General features: G+C 37.0%; 1 protein-coding gene across 3 annotated transcripts; it reads right to left on the bottom strand.

The window, feature by feature from the left end:
- Positions 1–5826: 5826 nt before the first annotated feature.
- On the bottom strand, positions 5827–22848 carry CUNH5orf51 (chromosome unknown C5orf51 homolog). Of its 3 annotated transcripts, none has more exons than XM_027863514.1 (6): positions 22547–22848; positions 19739–19845; positions 14749–14895; positions 11298–11429; positions 10360–10474; positions 5827–6910 (listed from the first exon to the last, which is right to left on the bottom strand). In XM_027863514.1, exons 1-6 carry the CDS (start codon positions 22836–22838, stop codon positions 6627–6629), a joined length of 1077 nt encoding a protein of 358 aa, XP_027719315.1. In that variant the 5' UTR covers positions 22839–22848; the 3' UTR covers positions 5827–6626. The 3 variants fall into 3 exon arrangements, with proteins under 3 accessions (XP_027719315.1, XP_027719317.1, XP_027719316.1); XM_027863516.1 differs by lacking the exon at positions 5827–6910 and adding an exon at positions 7488–7526; XM_027863515.1 differs by lacking the exon at positions 5827–6910 and adding an exon at positions 8152–8800.
- Between the last annotated feature and the right edge of the window lie 514 nt (positions 22849–23362).

Raw genomic sequence — 23362 nt, forward strand, 5'->3', positions numbered from 1 at the left:
CACACACACACACACACACACACACACACACACACACACACACACACGAAATAACGAGAATGAAATCTAGTGCATGGCTAATAACGTATAGACACATACATACATATGACAGATTATTTAGCCTCGCAGTGTTACACCTGCAACTCTAATATTGTAACATTGTAAATCTGGAAAGTTTTTCTTCATTGGTAGATGGAGTTCCCTATACCAATGTAATGCTGTGTTGCACTTGGAATTAAGATTTGGGTTCTAATTTTGTCCCTCTTACCTGTATGATCTCAGGCAAGTTGCTTACCTTCTCTGTGCCTAAATTTCCCTTAACTATAAAGTGAGGCAGTTAGATTACATAACCTCAAAGTTCCTTTCTATATCTAAATGGGAAGTGAGGGAAGACTGACAGGAGAGAGACAGAGGGAGAGAGAAAACCTTCACCAACTCCACCCCACCATTCATGCAAGTGCAAGGCATGGATGTACACCAATGAGGAAAGAGTCCTATAGAGACGCTTTGGGATTGAGGTTATGAGGTATTGAATTTAATCATCTCTTTAGGGATTAGCCATTAAACAGTAAGATGGGGATATCTGTTAGGATTCCAAACAACAAAAAATAGATTGATGTCACACATCTTTAGTCTCTGAGGGCTGATGAATAGCTTAAGCTCAGGAGTTCACAGCTCCAGTAGGGCTGTCAGTCCAGTATTGATACCAACATGGTGAGCCCCCAAGAGTAGGAAGCAACCAGGCTGCCTAAGGAGGCATTCGGATAGAAAATGAAGCAGGTCAAAGCTTCTTTGCTAATCAGTAGGGGAATTTGGCCCTGAGTGGCTTCTGCACTTCTAGCCTGAGTAAGATAGGGAAATCCAGTCTGAAAAGAAAAGAGGAAAATAATTCCCCCACATGCTAACTAAAAAACTATACAATCTCTGAGATCCCTTTTTTGAGAATGGATAGTATACTGAATAATAGATTCAAAAGGACTTCTTTGTAATCTGGTCCAGCCACCCACTTTCAAGCAGGGGAATAAACTAAAAATCTGCACTTCTGAAAAGCTACTTCTGTGCTAGATTGTACTCTTGGGTGGAAGGGGAGCAGGAGTAGCCCCAACACGGTGCTTTGTGTCTGTGATTTTACAGATACAGGGAACTCCTGGTGATGAAACTTCTCTACAAATACACCAGGACAACTGTTCTGTAAGCGCACACATCCATTCGTTGCCAGAGCTTTTCATTTCCACCTTCACATCTCTCACATCTGATTCCTTCTCTCCATTTATATAGCTCCTTTCTTAGTTCAGCACTTCACCCCTCTTGCCTTGTGACAGCCTCACCAGCGACCTCCCTTCCTCAAGCCTCTTACCACTCAAGTCCTTGATTACTCTTTCAACCAACTCCAAGGACTTCCTACTGCCTCTACGATAAAATATAAGCTCCTTTGTTTAACTTTTAAAGCCCTACTCAATGTGGCCTTCAATCTATCTTTCAACTTTCATTATACATTACCTCCTCCCTGTGCTGCATTTTGTGATCCAATCAAATTGTCCTTCTCTCTGTTCCTCCTCCATCTCTGATCTCCATGCCTTTGCACTGGCTGTCACTCATGCCAGGGATACACCTTCTCTGTCAGCCCCTCAAGAGTCCTCTTCCTTTAAGATGAAGCTGAGGCTACACCCAAAAGCAGGAAGCTTTTCCTAAATGCCCCAACTGCTAGTTCCCTCCCTCCCAAACTACTTTGTATTGAACTTTGTATATATTTGTATTTATGAACATTATATATTTATGCTGCATATATTTTTATACGTACTTGTCTCCCCATTAGAATGTAAATCTATTGTTAGTAGAGATGACTTCTTTCTTGGTACTCCTAAAAATCTCCAGAGCCTAACAGAGTGTCTGGAATATAATAGGTGCTTCATACTATTTTAATTATTGCACCCAAAACAGAATATAAGTAGGTGGGGAGAAAGAAGGCAGATGAAGTATGGTTGGGTGGCTTGGGGTCAACTATATATAGCAAGCTCCCACCAATCGGCATAGCATACATCCCTCCCCTAGCTTAAAGGTCTGGTAATGAAAATTCCTGAGGAAGGCAGGGTGGATTATCAGGAAGATGACAGTGAATCACTAAAAACAGTAAATAATTGCAACAAGAACCATGGTGCTTTTCCTATGCAGAATATTCAAAATAGACTTATAGGAGCCTCCAGCTTTACAGACAGAGATCACCTAGTTCAACACTTTTCATTTTGCAGTTGTAGAAACTGAAAACTGGAGGTTAAACTGATTTAACTTGCTCCAAGACACAATGTTTTAAGTGGGAGAACCAGAAATACTACTAAATGAAAACAAAGCAATGATAAATTTAGATCAATCAGTCATTCATTTAACATTTTTTTTTAGTACCTCCAAGTCAGGTACAGAGCTAGGAACTAAGCATACAAAGACAAAAATGAAAAATGTCCCTGTTCACGTGAATGATTGATTGATCTGATATTTATGTTTTATCAGAGGTCTAAAAGTAAAATACTTATAAACTATGTCAAACTCCAAGCAGATAAAGTCATTGTTAATTTATTCTTTCATAATTCTTAATACTCCAGAATTAATAATGGTATACAATTGTAGGCATATCACCAAACTCTGTGTCTGGCAAGGACCTAACATTATACTGGAGATGGAGGTGGAAACAGGGAGGAGGAAACACAACATACACATACTTAAAAAAATATAAAAGATATATACAAAGTAAATACAATATTGTTTTTGACAGATAGGCACTAGCAATTGTGAAATCAGGATAGGCCTCTTATAGGAGATAAAACTTGAGCAGAGCCTTGAAGGAAGCTAAGGATTCTCCAATGCAGAGATGAGAAAAACAGCACCAGCCCTGGAGTCAAGGACCTGAGTTCAAATCTGATCTCAGACAGTTGACACTTACTGTGTGGCCCTGGGTAAGTCACTTAACCCTATTGCCTAGGGCCCCCCCCCCCCCCGCAAAAAAAAGGCAACAGGGAGAGGCCAAGTGTCCTTTCTGGGTTGTGGAGTGACATGGTCAGACATGCTTTAAGAATACGAAGTTATTGGGGCAGCTGGTGGTTATTACAATTGCCCCTTTTAACAGATTTCCAGATCTTGGGGCAGCTGGGTGGCGCAGTGGATAGAGCACCAGTCCTGAAGTCAGGAGGACCTGAGTTCAAATCCGGCCTCAGACCAAACACTTGACACTTACTAGCTGTGTGACCCTGGGCAAGTTACTTAACCCCAACTGCCTTAAAAAAAAAAAAAAAAAAAGAATATGAAGTTATATGGAGAATGGATTAAATAGACAGAGGAGGTAGAGGCAGAGATACCCCTTCACTGGATTTAAAAGTCACACAGTAGTTCTCAGCTATTATACAACAGTTGTGAATATGCTATGAAGTTCCTCATAGTCACAGGAAATCACTGTTTTCCTCACATTTCCAGAAGTCCCTTAAGTTAATAAAACATGCAATGAGCATGGCAGGGGAGATTCCTGAAATAGTCCCATAGTCCTTTCATGTAGATTGAGAGTTTAGGGTCCTCCCCACTTGTTACATGTGTGATCTGGGAACATGTCTACTTCTGCTGCCTCTTGGTAAAAAAGCAGAAAATACAAACTTAAATGTTAAAAGTTCTGTCACATACAAGCTAATTAATGAGAAACTAAACATCTTGATTCTGTCTTTACTGTTTCCTTTACTAAACCACACATTTCTCAGGTAGTCGCATTGGGAAGAAAGCTTTTTTTTGTTCTTATAAAATGACAATTCTGTTTATTACAATAATGCCTCCTTATAGTTACATCAAACTTTTATTTAGATTATCTCACTCCACTTCACAGCTGACCTATGAGATAGGCAGGCCAGGTAGTATTATCCCCATTTTACAGACATGGAAACAAGCCCAGAAAAATTAAGTAACTTGCCCAAGAGGTCATAGTTAATCAGTGGCAGTGCTAAGATTTAAACCTGTTTAGTGTGGCTGCCATTACAACACAGATTTTTACAGTTATATCCTACAATGAAAACGACCAGTTGATAAGCTCATCATGGCAAAGTTCACTAAAGAAGACTAACAAAATCTCAAAATTAAAATCAATAAACATTTATTAAACATCTATTATGTGCAAGGCACCATATTAAGTACTGGGAATAAAAAGACAAAAACGAAACAGTCCCTGCCTGTGAGTTTCTACTTATACTGGAAGTGTACAATGCTTACACATCTATGTATATGTATATAAAATAAACCAAGGAAGGCAAGAGTATTAAAAATCATGGAGGTGGGGAAGGAGAGAGAACACTAAAACAGGATTTATGTAAATAGTGGTCCCTGACCTGACCCCTAGAGGAAAAGGCTTCTAGAAGGTGGCACTAAGGAAGCAGGGCATACCTAAGTACAGGGGTATCTCGTATTAAAGTCCTGAGACAGATTCTGAAAGCAATTTGGAATTATACCCCAATTAAACTTCCTTTGACCCAGTGGTATCACTACTAGTCATATGCCCCAAAGACATTAAACACAGAAGGAAAGGACCCATATTTACAAAAATATTTATAGCAGCATTTTTTGTTGTAGTAAAGAAGTGGAATCTAAGGGGATGTCCATTAACTGAGGGAATAGCTGAACAAATTCTGGTACAGGTATATAATTGTACCAAAGTAAATGACAAAAAAGAATGGGTTCAGAGAAATCAGGAAGGCATTTATGAACTGCTATGGAATGAAGAGAGCAGAACCATAACAATTTATATTATCATATCAAAGAAAAACAGCTTTGAAAGACTTTAAGAACTCTGAGCAATACAATGACTAGCCACAACTCCAGAGTACGGTGAAACACGCTTCCAACTTCCTAACAAAAAAGTGATAAACTAAAGGTATAAATTAATACACATATTTTCAACATAGTCTACATGTGGATCTGTTTTGATTGACTATACTTATTTGTTACAAGAAAGTATTGGTTTTATTTTTTATTTTGGTGAATTTATATTTACATTTAAGGGAGAAGGGAAGCAAGTTATAGTGATGGCAAAAAATGAAGAAAAGAGCATCATGAAGCACTGATGAGAATGCACAGAAGAGAAAGATGAAGGTTCAAAAGGAGACACCAATAAGCAAGATAAATTTTAAACTATTTGAATATATCACATGCTTTAAAAAAGGAAACAAGCAGGACATAAAAAAGATTTATGATTTCATGTGCAATCTTATTTTCTGTTCTTCTTTGTACACGGAAATGTCCATGTCTCTCGGCATTTGTCAAGTTTGGAATGAAAAAAATAATTTTTTTAAAAACTAAGAAAGGGGCAGCTAGGTGGTGCAGTGGATAGAGCACCAACCCTGAAGTCAGAAGGACCTGAGTTTAAATCCGGCCTCAGACACATAACACTCAATAACTGTGTGACTCTGAGCAAGTCACTTAGCCCCAATTGCCTCACTAAAAAAAAAAAAAAAGCTAAGAAAGTAAACTAGGAGGACATAAGGACATAAGCTTGTGAGGAAGTACATTAGAATCGATAAGAATTGGCAACTGGCAGTGTTGTTTATCCTTCATTTTCAGAAAGGTCCACTGACATCACAGGACGACGTCTTAACTCCTGTGTAAATTGGATTTAAGTGAGGCAGAGTTGCACAAAATTGTTGGTCTCATTCTCTCTTCTAGTCATTGAAGTTCAATCGCAAAAAAAAAAAGGTGGGATAACTGGTGATGGCCTGGGATGCAGTGGACTACCTTGGCATCTTTGACGCATGACCAAGCTCTAAGCGCTCCACAACACCTGCCTTCAGCCACCTTCATGGCCATTGGAACAACTTGTTCTCATCTGCCCATTCTGCATGGGAGCAAGTCTTCATATGCTTGGGATAGACATCCCCCTCACTCACCAACAGGCCAATGACTTTGAGGCCTGTCAGTTACCCTCGAGACCTGGTTTAGCTCCTTCTGCCTAGGTCTTACTGAGGTATGGCCACTGCACATGCTACAGCTTTTTGGAGCCACAGTTGAGAGTTGGTTGACAGTGAGCACCAAAGGTAGATGAACATCCCTGAAAAGACCTTGGCAAACCCTCACACCAGAGGTGCTGGTCCTCCTTGATCAACCCATACACTGGCAGGGGGTGAAGGAAAAGGAAGAATAAAGAATGGCCTATAAAATTATGAACCTGATGGTAATCTCAACACAACTACAGAAGTATGGAAGAGATGGAATTTGATGAAAAGGGGTGGGAGTGAGAAGACAGAAAACTTATCATACCCTCCAGCGAAATAAGATACTCTCAGATTCTTAGCCATGAGGTATTCGGAGGCTTTCCCATTCAAATTCAGAGTACACTGAACTTTCTTTTAGAAGTCAGAAATATTCAACAATTCACACATATAATCAGATTGTCATTTGAGATGTTATTTCAGAAGTTTAAAATGTTTTAAAAATCAAATGATGTTGATAGCTTAACAGATGAAAAAATCAATAACCATGCTACATCGTATAATGTGAATTAAAATACATTAGTTCAGAATCAGCAATTTTTTTTTATCTTCCAGAGTTCTTGAAAAATGTATATTTTTGTGGTGAAAAAGGAAAAAATTAACACAGGTAAGAATGTACTAGTAATGGCAATGTTGGAAGAAGTCTAGCATTTTCTTTGCATTTGTTGTATTCCATGATTGTCCTTTCAGTGGTCCTTCACAAATAGACATATACTTTCTTAAAATCTTTTCTCCTATTTCTCGAAAATCCAAGGATTCTTTGAGTGAAATTCTGCTTGTCCCAGGTCCATTAGTGTCTATGTCACAATTTTCTGGCTCTTCATTTACACAATACTTCAGTCCCCAATAACACATTTCTCCACTGTACATCATAGCCAGCAAATGAGTGTCACTGAACACACCTAGAAAAATCATTTAGGTTGAGATTATAATTACAAAATTAAATTTTTTAATATTTCCTTAAAACTTTCTGTAATAACTTCTATATTTTTAGTCCTTCCCATTTACAACAAAACTTCAAATAACCACAACTTGATCAATCAAAACACTCAACTAAAAAGGACCCACGTGTACAAAAATATTTATAGCAGCTCTTTCTGTGGTGGCAAAGAATTGGAAATTGAGGGGATGCCCATCAATTGGGGAATGGCTGAACAAGTTGTGGTATATGAATGTAATGGAATACTATTGTACTATAAGAAATGATGAACAGGCTGACTTCAGAAAAACCTGGAAAGACTTACACGAACTGATGCTGAGTGAAATGAGCAGAACCAGTTCCAGTACACAACAGCCACACTGTTCGATTACTGACAGATTTAGCTCTTCTCATTAACGCAAGGATCTAAGATAACTCCAAAAGACTCATGATGAAAAATGCCATCCACATCCAGAGAAAGAACTTTAAGAGTCTGAATGCAGATGGAAGCATACTATATGCTCTCTTTTTCTTTTGTTGTTTTGTTTCTTCTTTCTTGTGGTTCCTCCCATCAGTTCTAATTCTTCTTTACATCACGACTAATGGGAAAAATTAAAACTCAAAATCTTATGGAAGTGAATATTGAAAAATAAAAATTAATTAATCAAAAAAAAGAAAGCAAAAGTCCATCTTTTTAATTAAAAAAAACACTCAGCTAAATGGCATTCTTTTCTCTATATTTCATTTTTGGAAAAGGTATATCACAATACAACAAACTGTCAGAGATACATATTTTTATAAAATTTCCAAAATATACAAAGTTCAGCCCAAAGTCATACATTTGCCTTCTGCAACACATTATGCAATGCACAGATGTTTAAAATCATTACTTAGAAGCTTTTCAATAAAAAAAAAGTTTTTGCCATGTCCAATATACTTTATTGATTATAGCAATAAAAGGCTTAAAACATTTTAGACATGTTTTCAGTTAAGGTTGATGAAACAAAAACAAGTTTGTAAATTAACCAGAATATCCCAATAACTGAACCTAGATAAAGTTTTCAAGTATAAGTTGGCTGCTGTTAATAATAAAGGTTTGATAAAGTATAAGGAGATGAAATATAGTAAAAAAAAATTCAATAAACATTTATTAAGTACCAACTTTTTTTTTTTATATTTACATTATGAAGTACCAACAAAACACAAGGAAAGGCACTAGGGGCATAAGACAAAAATAACTTAGTCTCTACTCTGAGGTTATATTCCATTGATGGGATACAATATATACAGAGATGAGTAATAAATGCTAATTTGAGCAGAGACAGCACTAATAACTGAGGGGATTGGGGAAGGCTTCATAGAGAGGGTGGCACCTTAAAGGAAGATAGACAGGAAGAAGTACATGTCAGGCAGGCAATGTTTGTAGAGGCAGAGAAGGACCAGTAGAGACAAAGACTGAAGATGAAAGAAGGAATGACTGATTGGGCAATCACCTAGAAGCAAGAGATATGATCAAGTGGAGAAGAAAACCTTGGCAAGGAGGACCACTTCTTCCTAAGAGACTAAGCAAAGGAAAAGAGATGAAGATGGATAAAGTAGGAGAAATTACAGAGATGGTAATGGATGGGAGGCAAAATTACTTACTGAATGGGATGAGAAAGAAGTATCTGAAGAACAGGCTTAGAATAGTCAGTACAAGGAGAACAAAAGAGAGCCCATCACAGAAGAATAAAAGGATCCCAAGAAGCACTGAGGACACAATTAAGATTAGACAACACGAAGCTGTAGTAGACCCAGTCTTCAAAAGCAGAGTGACTTCCTCCTATAGCATTCAAGGGGAAGGCAGATGGTAGAGATGACTGTGGGCTGCAAACTGACAGATAATGAATAGGCATTAGGGGGTCCAACAGTAGAGTATATAGTACATAGTTAACCTGTTAGATACTGGATCAATAAGATGAAGAGAGAAATGTAAGACCAGAAGAGAGGTGATGGACAAAGAGAAAATGTAATTATAGTGGCACTACCGGTTGACGTAAGGTTAAACAACAGGCTTTCAAAGAGTGAGGCAAATGAAGATGGAAGGACAGGGTACTATAGTCTGAGGGGAATTTTCAAAGTTCAGGTCCGTGAAAATGGCACAGCCTGGGGGAGGGGGTGGGGCAGGGAGCAGTGGTGAGCTCTAAAGTATGATCACCCATACAGGTGGCCAAGGTGGAATAAAGATGGAGGTCCTATAGATTGAATTAACTATTTAGAGGCAGCAAATTTGAAGAGATTCATGATTTCATCATTGCAGTACAGACTACATCCTCCCCAAAGCTAAGCAGGCAACAGCCACAAGTTGTGGTCAAAAATGAGGCACCTCCTAATAAGCTTCTCTGATACTAGGCTGGTTCTCTAGCATTCTACAGGTAGAGCCTTTGAAAAGCTAAGGACACTTCCATGCATCAATGAGGCACTGAATAGGACTGTACTGGAGGCAAAGGAACTAAAGTACAGTCAAATAGAATATCTTACTTTACCTTAAAATAGACAGGCAGGATACTCTCACTTAATGTGGCGGTTAAATGACTTGCCCTAGTCACATATCTAGTAAGTATCTGAGCTACAACTTTTCTGTAAAAAAAGAGTAAAGCCCTTTTGAAAAGAGTATTGTCAAGAGCTTTCCCAATTAACTGTTAGGCAGTTAAAGGTAAATATCTCTTTAAGATTTTTGATCTTAGAGAGCACCATCACATGATGTAATAAAGACAAATGAAATTTAAGACACTTTGAACTTGGGAATCTTACTTTAGACAAATTGAAAATATAAAAATCCATTTTTATACAATAATAAATCAGGGAATAATCATTCACTTGAAATGGAGGACAATAAAGTCTGGCTTTAAAACTTGTTATGCCTTACAGAGAACTGCCAATTGTGAAAGACATAATTTATTAAATATTATTCCAAATTCACAATCTGTATAGTAACATTCTAAAAACTAATGGTGAATGCTGAGCCTCAGTTTCCTCATCCATAAAATAAGGATGTAATCAGTACCAGGTACCTTACCAAATTGTTATGAGGGAAATACTTTGAAAACCTTAAAGTTCCAGGTACATGTGAGCTATCAATATTACAAACATCACTTATTAAAGTCCTTGTAAAAGGAATCTAATTCATCCTATTTTCCCTTCTTTAATTAAAAAGCCCATACATCTGATCTAAATACCTAGTTCTCACAATTTAAGAGAACCATTTATAATTTCACAGATTTCTCACACTATGAGAAATCTCTCATCTTCAACTAAAGTCTAAGAAAAAAATAATACTTCTCACATTTCACATCTAAGCCTAACTTTATACATCTGGTTCACAGTGAAATCTAAAAATGTAATATTCGCAGAATTTTTAAATTTTAAATAAACACATACAGATCAGGTTACCTGCACTAAGTAACTTAGCTGTGTCTATGTCTTGAAAAGAAACATCTTCATTTAGTTGAAGAGGGCATCGAAAATTAAACATCTTTAGCAAGTAACTGATTCCATCAATGAGGCACTGAAAAAAAGTAAAGAATTGTATGTTACACGCAAAATCACTAAAACTTAAGGTATCAACTTTCATTCATGCTCATTTTAATGGCATAAAGTCATTTGTCATTGCTCAAAATATCCATGATATATAATGGCAGAAAAATAGGTACCGCTGTTACTGAAAAAAATGTTAATACTTCTATCAACAAAAAAGTTACACCCAGCAAGACTGAATTCTGTTGAATCAACAAACTCGGTACATTCTGACTTATAGGATTTATGGCTAGGTCAGATCCTTTCCAGATAACTGTTTCTAAATATATATAACAGTTACATGAATATTAATGTATCAACCATCAAATCAACAAATTCCCAGGAAACAGGTTTGTTCACAACAGCAAGATTTGACACAACACTTGGCACATTCCTTAAATAAGCAAAACCACACAATCCTAGGGCTAGAAGAGACACTGAGATCACTTCCCCTTCCACATATGACCAATTTAAACTAAAAAAACATTTACTTTGTATTCCAAGGGAAAGACTTTACAACCTCCATAAAAAAACCAATGTCAATATTTAAATGTCAGAAATTTGTTTGTTATTGCTGATCTAAATCTTGATTGTTGCAGTACAAGCCTGTTTCTTTTCCTCAGTTAGAGGAAATAAAAAAAAAATAAACAGGACTGTAAAAGTGGATACAGCTCATTAAACAAATATGTTTTGACCTGACCAAATACAGGCATAAAGATTGACAAATTTTACTTATAATTGAGAAAAAAAGAAGTGTTCTTGAAACCAACAAACCACATCACACAAAATATCCATAATGACAGATACCTTTTTACCTTTTTAAGCACATCTCTCTTTGCCGAATGCCACTCTTCCCTTGCTGTCACAGTATGGCAATACATATAGAGTAGGGCTCCTCTTCTCCAGTAAAGGCATTCTAGTAATTCTGTCCCAAGGATATCAGAATGCTGAAAGCAAAACATCACTAAATGAAGAAATTTTAATTTTCACATGGCTTACAAATTAAAACAAAGAAATCAGCTGAGTTATAAATCAACATTTGTAACTCATAAGATTAAACATACAAAAATCCATTCTATACAATGGTAAAATAGGGAGTACTCATTCTTCTTACTAAAATTCTTCTTATGAAAAAATTAACAGTAAGTTTCCTTAGGGTAGTTTTTTTTTTCCAAACCAATTTGCCAATGAAATACTTTGGGCCTGAAATATGTTGGGAAAACCTACAAATGCTGGTTCAAGAAGTCTGACAGAATGTATTATCCCTGATCTAAAAGTAGGATCAGTAGATTTTAGTTTAAAGAGTCTATTTCCATACATGCCCCTTTCCTTATGAAATATCAATTGGGAAAATACCACTAGTATAAGCACTTTCTTATAGAACTACCATTTACAAAGAACAGAATGCCAATTGAGTGCAATATAATTGGAGAAACCTCCTTATGAATTTAAAATACACTTGTGTGTCATCAATTATACTCAACTTTTTTAGGAACTCAACTTTTGCCTAAAATATGGTGTATTACCATTGTATATTTATTCCAGTTCCACTAAATAAAGTAATGAAACAAACATGAAATGAGATATGTGACCCAAAAAACTTGAATATAAAATTTTTTTTTTTTTAACAAATGAAATCAATTTTAAATGAAACTTGAGAGGCAGTACGGTTTAGTGGATAGAGCACTGGACTTAGCATCAGGAAGTCTTGGGTTCAAATTCAGCCTCAGACACTAGCTGTGTGACCTTGGACAAATTCCTTAACTACTCCAGGTATTTCATCTTCTATAAAATATTCAAGAGCCTCTGAATTCCTTTCTAGCTCTAGATGCACGATTTCCTGATGATCTTTTGAAATATGAAGTCTTGCTGTTTAAAAGAATCTATTATGAACAATCCTTTTGTGAGGGGGACTTACAGTTTTATGAGTTTAGGTTTTTTAACAGATGAATTTTGTTGAGGATTTTCTTACAGCAGGACATTTCTATATTAGCTATAAAGAGACATTCAAATAAAGTAGTATTGAAAAGGAAAACACTAATTGACATTCTTTGTGAGAAAATAAAGAATATTGAATTTTGCACAAAAAGAATACTCATGTTTTCAAAAATTAAAGCATTGTTCTAATACATTTTTATTGATCTAATATTGTAAAATGTATGTGTAAAATAGAAAAATGAGAAACTTGTATAATCAGGTTGCAAAATAGCTTTCTTCTATTTTTTTTTTCTTAGCATTTTAGGGGTTTTTTTAAATTTAACTAACTTTTTTTTCCGGTTAACAAAACTTATTTCCTCTCCTCACTGCCATTCACCCCCCAATAATTAAAATAAGTAAAAATAAAACTCCTACATATTCAATAATACATGTTCAAGCCAAACAAATTCTTACATTGGCTATGTCCAAAAATATATTTCTCACTTCATATTTTAAGGCCATCATCTTTCTGGTAAGAGGTGGACATAGTGCTTCAGCTTTGGTCCTGTGGAATCATGCTTTGTCACTGCACTCATACAGTTCTAAAATCTTTCATATTATTTTTATCATTCTGCTGTCACTGTATAAATGGTTCTCCTAGTTCTGCTTACTTCACTCTCTACCAATTCACGGAAGTCTTCTGGGGGCAACTAGGTGACAAAGAAGACAAAGTTTTTGACCTGGAATCAGAGTTCAAACCCTGCCTCAGACACTTTATAGCTATGTATATCTGGGCAAGTCACCTATCCTCTCTAAATCTCAGTTTCTTCATCTATAAAATAAGAATATTAATAGTGTGTACCTTTCAAGGTTGTTATTAGGAATAAATATATGTATATATATGTACATATACATATATGCATAAACTTTGCAAACCTTAAAACAGGATCTAAATGCTCCCTATATTATTATTTCCCAATTCTTCTGACACTATCCAGTTCTTCATATCTAATGGCTTAACAAATTTCAATTACATTCATATATCATACTTTCTTTAGTCATTCCCCAAAAGGTGATCATCCTCCTTAGTTTCCAGTTTTTTGCTATTACAAAAAGAGTGGCTATAAATATTTTTAACACATGGGTCCTTTTCCTCCTTTGACCTCTGAAATATAGGTCAAGTAGTGGTATTGCTAGGTTAAAGGGTATACACACTATAGTGACTCTTTGGGCAGCTTCAAATTTCTTCCAAAAATGATTAGAGTGATTCACAGCTCCATCAACAGTGTCTTAGTGTGTCTGTATATCCCCAGACCTTCCAATATTTGCCATTTTCCTATTTTGTCACCTTTGCCAATTTGATGAGTGTGAGGTAGAATTTCAGAGTTGTTATGTTCATTCCTCTAATTATTAGTGATTTGGAGCATTTTATATGGTTTTTTGATAGCCTGGATTTCTTCCTTTGAAAACTGCCTGTTTATATCCTTTGACCATTGTTCTACCATGCAATGGCTCCTAGTCTTATAAATTTCAATCAGCTCTTTACATATCATGGATAGGATACCTTTATCAGAACAACTTGCTACAAAGATTTTTTTCCCATTACTTGTTCCCCTTCTAACTTCAATTGTACTGGTTTTGTTTGTTTAAAAAGATTTTAATGTTATGGAATCAAAATCATCCATTTTATATTCTATAATCTTCTCTATCCTTTTTAAGGGGAGTAATGAACTTTCTGATCTCCAGACAGAAAAGTAGTTTCTTCCTTGTTCCTATCATTTCCTTATGATATACTTTTTTGTCTAAGTCATGTATTGATTTGGAGCTTATCTTGGGGTGAAATGTTAGTTTAGACCTAATTTTTGCTAGACTGATTCCCAGTTTTCCCAGTAATTTTTTTTTTTTAGGCAATTGAGGTTAAGTGACTTGCCCAAGGTCACACAGCTAATAAGGGTCAAGTGTTGGGTCTGAGGCCAATTTTAACTCAGGTCCTCCTGACTTCAGGGCCGGTGCTCTATCCACTGCGCCACCTAGATGCCCTTTCCCAGTAATTTTTGTCAAATATTGATTACCCCAATAACTCGGTTCTAGAAATTTATCCGACACTCTGCTACTGTGTTTGTTTGCTTTTATATGTTGTGTGCCTAATATGTTCTTCTCACCAACCTCTCTAGATTTGAACCAATACCAAATCATTTTGATAAATATTGCTTTGTGGTATAATTTGAAATCTGATATGGTCTTCTATTCAAACATTACTCAAGTAAGGATACATATCATAAGTATAAGAATGATAAAATTTAAGGATTATCCATGTTCCAATATAATCCAGAGTACCTCTATACTCACTTTTGGATGCAGGTTACTTTCTTTAACTACAACTTCTGGTTCTGAAAGAACAGTGATTAACTCCTTTACTTTTTGTAAAGAAGTGTCTTCTGGAAAATCTTCATCTACCAGCTTATTCTCTTCAAAATATGTCATGTCCAATATAGCCTGGAAAAAGAGGATGGGCGTGGGAAGGGAAGAGAAGGTATTTAAATAAGGTGTTCAAACCCAAGGGATGACTTTTCTAAGTGTGTGATACACAACATGAGTTGGTAACTGATGAAGAGAAACTGACTTAAGCGAAGACAAATAGAACTAAGGTATTAGGCAGAGTGGTAGTAAAAAGAAAATACAGAAATAATTTTCCCCTGAAGCAGCTATGCAAGGCCCCTTTTGACTCTCCTGAAAAATAAGCCTTACCCCATAAAAAGTTCAGTTCAATGAACATTCTGTTCCTATCATGTGTAAGCACTGACTGCACTGGGCAAGATATGAACTCAAATCGTCTGTACATCCATGGACATTTAGTCTAATGAAGAATAGGACCCATATAAATATCAACAGTATAAAGGAATACCTGAAAGTTAACAAAGAGGTTTTTATTCGAAGCTCTTCAACATTTCAATATCTAACCTTTTCAATGGTGGGCTAGAGATCCCCCTACCTTGTGTGTTCATCCACAACGCTAAACTGCATAAGAAGGTATTAAGAAATGAATAAGTGTCTGTGTGTGCCTTTGTACAACAACACTAAGTTTCTTAGTTAATAGTTCTCTGCTTTTTGTTGTGGTTCTTGCTAAATAAATCTTTGAAAACTGGAATTCTGCATCCATTAATTATCTGTTGTAATCTCTTCCTCCTCTGGTCTCACTTTTCATAGGGTTCTAGACTTAGCACTGCAAGGAACTTTAAAAGACTATTTAAGTCCAACTGGTCATATTAAAATCCAGAGTTCTTTCCTTTACACTCTCACACCGTCCTGATTTGGGTAGTGTTAATTTTAATTTTCCTCTTCTCTCTTCTCTCTCTCCCTCTCTTTTTTTCTCTCTGTCTTTGTCTCTCTCTTTTTTCTATCTCTGCCTCTCTCCTTTTCAGTAAAGGATCTGAATGTAAGGAGAAATGTAAAGTTCTAAATTTTAGTTAAGATTTGGACAGTTAGGTCTTTACTAAAACATTTAATCTATGATTATTTTAGTTCCTTAAAAAATATTTTCAATTAAAATTGAAATAAAAACTTATAGTTTATTACTGTATATCTTTCTGCTCATGCATACACAGGAGAGAACTGTCTCCACTTCCTCACTACCCATTTATTCCTCAATCCCTTGCAATCAGGTTTCCACTTTAGTGAAACTGCTACCAAATGAAAATTGGTGACTTCTTAATTGCAAAACCAATGGCTTTTGTCAAGCTTCACCCTACTTGACCCTTATGTAGTATGTGACCCCCCAACTATCCCCAAATCCTGGATACTCTTTTTTCCCCTTGACTTCTATGGCACTCAATCTTATCTATCTAACCATTCCTTCTTGATCTCCCTTTATTGGTTGATTATCTTCCACCTTTGCCCAAAACATAGGTGATCCCCCAAGGCTCTGTGCTGGGCTCTCTACTCTTCCTTTAAAAAAAAAAATCCATACACATTCCTTTGACACAATAGTCGCTTCTCAACACATACTATAAAATATATTCCTTAAAGACAATTAAACAATACTCCCAAATAGCATGATTGCTACCCCCATATAGGATGTATCATTTTCCAATCATTAATAGAAGAAAAGATATATTTACCTAAACCTCAAAACTTTCAAACCGAATGTTCCTTATTTCTGTTGTTGACACCATCACCCTCCTCCAGTCTCTGAAGCCTAAAACCTGAGACATCGTGGGCCTTCTCTACCCTGTTACATCTAATCACCTGTTATGCCTTGTCAATTCCATCTCCACAGTTCTCCCATCTGTACTCCTCTCTAATCACAAAACCACTACTCTATTTTAGGTCCTCCTATTTTTCATATGCACTCTTTCAAGCATCTCCTAACTGATTTTGTTGCTTCCAGGTATCATCCCACAGCTTTAACCTTTCTTTAATACAGCTGCCAAAATAATCTTCCTAATACCAAAAATCCCAATACATGTCATTCTCTTGCTAAAATCATTCACTGGCTCTATTGTTTAAACTCCTTAGCCTAACATTTAAGGCCTTCCATTACCTGGCTTCAACCTACCTCTCCAGTCTTATTTCACATTACTATTTCCAGCTAAATTGGAATATTACTGTTCCTTGAATTTGATAAGTTATCTCCACATTCTGGGCATTCCCACAGGCTGCCAAGTACACTACCTCACTTTCACCCTTTAGAATCCTGCTAGTTCCTCCATAAAGGAGGGTTATTCCTTTAACTGAAAGTGTCCTTGCCCTTGTCAAATTTTCTTGGAGCAATTTGTCTCCTTCCCTCTTCCCACAAATATCACATCCTACCTTGTATATTTATTTGTGGACATATCATATCCTTCCAATAGAATATAAACTCTTCGAGAGCAGAGAATTATTTTATGGTTCATTTCAGCTCTTCTACTGCCCAACTCAGTACCTTACACTTAATAAGTGATTGTTACTAAAATAGTGAGGGGAACTGAAACCATATCAGATGAGGATTATTTGATGTCTTTAGACTGAAGCAGAGCATGGGATATGACAGATATGGAAAAAAGATAAAAATCATCTGTGTAGCTCCAGAAATAGAACCACTCAGTAGAAATTATGGGGAGACAAGCAAAGGCTCAATAACCACTTGTCAGTAATATTATAGAGGGTATTCCTGCATGAGAGGTGGTTGAGTGGATGATCTCTAAGCATCCTAATATGGTTTCCTTCTTTGTCAAAAAGACGTGATTTTATATAAACTCTTCAGCAAGTCACTTCTCTTGGGGTCTCAATTCACTCACTTGTAAAATTAGGGGTTAGTGGGGCAGCTAGGTGGCACAATTCTGATCTTAGAGTCAGGAGGACCTGAGTTCAAATCTGCCCTCAGACACTTGACACTTACTAGCTGTGTGATCTTGGGCAAGTAATTTAACCCTAATTGCCTCACCAAAAAAAGCAAAAAAAAAATAAAATAAAATAAAAAATTAGGGGTTTGTACTAAATGACTGCTAAGATCTCTTTCAACCCTAAATCCTAAGGTCATAGTATTTATTCATCTTTGAGGGGTTCTGATTCACAGTTCACAAATGAACTCCTGCAACTTAGGTATGCTACCTCTGAGCAGCATGCCACAAACACCTCGCCCAAGCAGTGATACATCATCTGTGCTGAGAGTCTAGATGGAATTTCTACTCAAATCCCCATAGATTCACAGCCCTATTTCCCAGCCCCCTTAAAAAAAAATAAAGGGGATTAAAATAGTCAAATTTACAAAAAAAAAAAAAACAAAAACCAACATTTTAACAAAAGATCAGTATAGATACTTTTTAAGGACAAATTTTCTGGAGAAAAAACTAAACTCCTTTGATAGAATGTGTCTTCCCTTTCTGATCTTTTCTTACTTCTTTAGTGTCTTATTCCAATCCTAAACTTACATGCAAACCAATTAGAATGTTCTGTAGTAAGTGACTCTAAAACTTAAAATGTTATAAAAGCTTTTGAGTCATTTGCTCTCAGTTCTAGGTATGGGCATTGTGGCTTTAGTGTAATTCTAGGATACCTTCCACAATCTGATTTTTAAGGTAATCTGCTTAACTATCTCCCTTTCTTGCCACAAGGTAAAAAAAAAAAAAAAAAACAAAGAACCATCTTACTTTGTAACGATGTGTGGCATGATATGGTTGAACAACTAGCCTCTAGCATTTGCTTACAGTGTGTACTTGGTCAAATTACTTAAGCACTAAATGTTCATTTCCTCATCTGCAAAAGTAAAATGGTCAAATTAGCGTGTAACAGTGGGCAGACCTTAATATATTAATCTTTTGCAAACATCTTACTTGATCCTCACAACCCTGGTATGTAGGCAGGAAGTATTATTTTATGGATAAAAAAAATAAATAAAAAGTAATTTGGATGGGAACAGTGCCTCTCTGGCTCTTCTCTATGCCTGAAAAGCACCTCCTCCACCTCTCTTTCTCACAGAATCCTTTTCTTCTTTCCCTTACGCATCTTCTACATAAAGCCTTTCCTGATCTCCTTAACAGCCAGTGCTTTCCCTTTCAAACTTTCTTGAATTAACTTTGGATTTCTTCTCTTTTTGTTTACTCTCTATACACTTACATATGTCCTTGCCGTCTCCTGAAATAAAACATAGGCCCCCTGCAAGTAGGGCTGTTTCATTTACTACTAGGCACCCCCACCCCTCAGCCCCCAGCACCTAGCCCAATGTCTGGCACATAATTAGGTGCTAAATAAATGATTGCTGATTGACTGATCAGAAAAGACCTCAGGTAGGAGTTGATATTTGAGCAGAGACTTGAATAAAGGTAGAAATGAGGAAGAACATTCTAGCAAGGTGTGAGATGGAATGTAATGTGCAAGGAACAGAAAATAGAGGCCACCTTAGCTGAACGGAAAATCATGTGAGGGGGAGTAATATAGAATATACCTAAAAAGTTAAGTTGGAGACAAAATGTGAAAAGCTTTAAATACCAAACTGAGGGCTTTGTATATTATTGGAGAGATACTGAAGCTTCTTTAAGAAGGAAGTAAGGCCAGGCCCTATGCTTTGGGCAGCTTTTTGGGGACAAAGCAATCTCCAACCTTCCCCTCTCTCCACTCAACATGGTGTTAGAATTATATCAACACAAAATGCTAGAAGTTATCCTTTTGTTCATTTGCCGTGTCAATCCCCACTTTCCCTACCAACTACTTAACAAACTATCTCCAAATAAAAAGAGCACTTTGACAAGCTAAATGGAACATAAATTTTGACCAATTAACTAGCTTCATCAAACAAACACACACAACACACACACACACACAAGCTTCCAACACAAGAAGTTTTTTCAACAAATTAATCTACCTGTGTGTAAAGCTTTATAAGAATTGATGGATTAATATTTTCTTCATCTTCTTTACAAAGGACTTTTAATTTCTCAAGAGAAGTAGCAGCCTTAATTAAAAATATATCTGTTAAGAAGAAATGAGTACAATGGTTATTCAGTACCTTTGCCAAAACAATTAAAAAAAAAACCTGCCAATTATCTCCCTTTATTCTCCCAAAAGTATTGTTTTATACTTCATCTTCTATAATAGGTCTACCACCAGTCCCAACACATAATTTAAAGCTAATATTGGTAGCAAAACACTCAATACATTCCAAACTGCTTTTCCTTGTAGGTTTGGTTTTTTTCTGTAATATTTCTTTCATAGCACTGTCTCATTTTAAAATGTTTAAAAATCATAGTTAAATATTCAACAGCATAGTATTAATTATATACATTTGAAGGTTTCAATTTAAAAGTACTAACTTTCTCTTAAAACTCAAACCATCTTCTGTCAGGCCATAGATGATTACTGAATTTCCAGATTTCCTTAGGAGATATATATGTAATGTACAATATACAAGCAGCACTTTTGTTAACTTCTTTTCCAGTTTTAATGAAAGCATTTTTCCTTCCATCAAAGTCTAGAAGAAACGAATTAATAAAATGCCTATGTGATGTCCCTCCCTATACAGGTATATTTTCACTCCATTCTACCCTTAATTTTTCTTTCCTTTCCCTAACTTAATACTCCCTTACCTTGTTCCTTTTCTTCCTATTCTCTATATCCCTGTCCATTCATCCAAGGTTCCCAGGAATGAAGATTAATAGATACTATTACATTTCTCTCACAGTAAATGGCGACTGATGGGAGAAAGGCAAGAATAAGTCCAGCAGTCAGTGGTTCCCATGTTATCTCTGGACATAAACAGTCACATTAATGACTTCTTTTGTTACACATTTTGACATCTTTGAAATATGCATTGTGTGATTAAAAACGGGAAATAGAAAAACTTTTGGAAACACAGGAGAGTACAACATGAAATGCACTATTCCCAACATGAGCTGATGTAATATATAAATGTGTAACAATTCAGAATAAAAACAATTTAGTACTGGACTTCTATTAACAGAAGCAATTTAGTACTGGACTTTGGAAAAATTTATAAATTCAAATAAAAAATCTACAACTATGTGGGAAAAGGATACAAAACCAAACTATGACAAATCGTAATTAAAACTTGTATTTAAAATTAGAACAGTTAAGGTTAAGCATATGATCAGTTGAAACAAACATTTTTCAGCCTTCCTATAATAAAATGAAAAAGTTTTTTTTCCCTGCTTTCTTTCAAACTATTTGATTTTCACCTTTGAAAAATATCATTGGGCAGACTATAATAGTGAAACTAAACTGTTCTTCTTGATGTCAAGTATTGACTGTTGTTACTGAATTCAACAATTAAACTTTATTTGGTACTTACTGGAGTGAGTTAGTCAGCCTTTATGAAGAGTTTATTATGTGCAAGGCACTGCTGATGATTAAGAAAAGGCCATCAGTAAATGAAGCTGTTTAACTCAATCTCTAAAGTCTTTTCCAGCTCAATCTACAATCCATCTGGTCAGAGCTTCTGCCTAACCTGAGTCACCAGGACCACTCCCATTGAAAGACTAGTGGATCGGATGGGTTCATTGTATCTTAAACCTGAAGATAAAGCATACTGGAAATCTTCATAACCCTAATATCAGTCTGGTAAATCCCAAGGACCCCTTCTCAAAATGTTTTTAAATGCACAAAGTTATGTATATAATTTAATAATCTAATATATATTATGTGTAATATATAACAATAACATATATAATAACATAAAATGTGTATATACACACACTTATGTGCATTGTTTTGAATCGTTTCAGTTGTGTCCGACTCTTCTTAACGCCATTTGGAGTTTTCTTGGCAAAGATATTAGAGTGGTTTGCCATTTCCTTCTCCAGCTCATTTTACAGATGAGGAAACTGAGGGAAAAACGTTTAAGTGACTCCTCAGGGTCACAGAGCTAATGTCTGAGGCCAGGTTTGAATTCAGGAAGACTCAAATTCCTGACTTCAGGCCCAGGACTATGCCACCTAGCTGCCCTATGTAAAATGTGCATATATAAATATATAAATTTATGCATATTTATACAGATGAATATTTTATATACATTTATTTATACAGAATATACACAAAATTGACATATAAAAACACATTTATATAATAAACATGTACAAATTGTGTGCATGTATATACATATACATACATGTGTGTACATTTTATATTGTATGTATATTATATATATACAAATATACATGTACACATGTGTATCTACACACACACACAAAGAGGGGTTGTCCTGCCGGAAGAGGACAAAAATGACATCACTGTGTTGGAGTCAAGTTGCCCACCTCTGACTACGGCTGATCAGACCAACGTGAGTTTCAAACGCTCCACACCACAGGTCTGCCACCAACAGTCCGTGTGAATATATGTAGTGAATTCTCTAAATTTTCTCATTTCGAATATACACACATACTTATGGGAGAAACCAATTATAAAATTTTTTTCCCATCAAGTCCACGAACAGTCCGTGGACTCCAGGTTAAAATCCCCTGATCTAAACCAAACTCTTCATTTGCGGCCCAGAACACTGACTTGCCCAAGGTCACAGGGCCAGGCGGAGCAGCGAGCTGGGCCCTCCGCGGGGTTTCCTTCACTGACCACGGAGAACCCTCGGCCGAGGCCCGGGCGTCCTTCGGCTCCCCCAGCTTCATCCCCCTTCTCCGCTCCTCTCCCCTCCCCTGCCTCTCACCGTCTCCGCCGGCCGCTTCGCGGAGCGGCAGGAGGCGAGCCAGGGCCCGATCCCCTCGTCCTCCCACCAGTCGGGCCACACTAGAGCCCTCCCAGACCGCCGCCATGACGCCCCCGAGGCTGGGAAGGGGCGCCCGGCGGGAGTCCATCACGTGGCAGGGGCGGCGAACAACGAGGGTCACCTGATCTGCGTAGGAGGGGAGGGGAAGGAGCGCCAGACAGGGGGAGGGGAAGGTGAAAGGAAAGCTTGGACCGAAGCCTAGTGAAGGTCCAGCCCGGCCCGTCCGCCTCATTTCTTCCACTCCCTCCCCCCACCGGGCGCCTCGAGACTCAAACGAGAAGCGGAAGGGCGGAAACGCCGGACACGCCTCTCCCCCGCCCTCGCCTCTCCACCAATAGAAAGCTGTTTCCAGCCCCACCCTAATCCTGACCCTATCAGAAGGCAGCGATGGCAGAAACGAGGCCGGGAGGAAGCCGGCGACTGCTGCCTGGTGGGGGCGGGGAGAGACCGCGAGGTCTGCGGCCAAAGCATTAAGTTCTGTGGCTCTGCGGGGAGTCTGCTATGAGATGTTACAAGTGTACCCGGATAGGCAGGGATAGTTGGCCCTGTTCAGTCTCACGTTAATAATAATTGAAATGTAGCGCTTTGAGGTTGCAAAGAGCCTTACATTCTCTGATGATGATGATGATGATGATGATGATGATGATGATAACTAGCATTTACATAGCGCCTATTATGTTTAAAGGCACGGCGCTCAGCACTTTTAAAATATTATCTCCTTTGAGCTTCACACCAACCCTGGATGGCAGATGCTAT

This window comes from Vombatus ursinus, unplaced genomic scaffold (genome assembly GCF_900497805.2).
Source record: "Vombatus ursinus unplaced genomic scaffold, bare-nosed wombat genome assembly UNPS02014772.1, whole genome shotgun sequence".
Taxonomy (NCBI): domain Eukaryota; kingdom Metazoa; phylum Chordata; class Mammalia; order Diprotodontia; family Vombatidae; genus Vombatus; species Vombatus ursinus.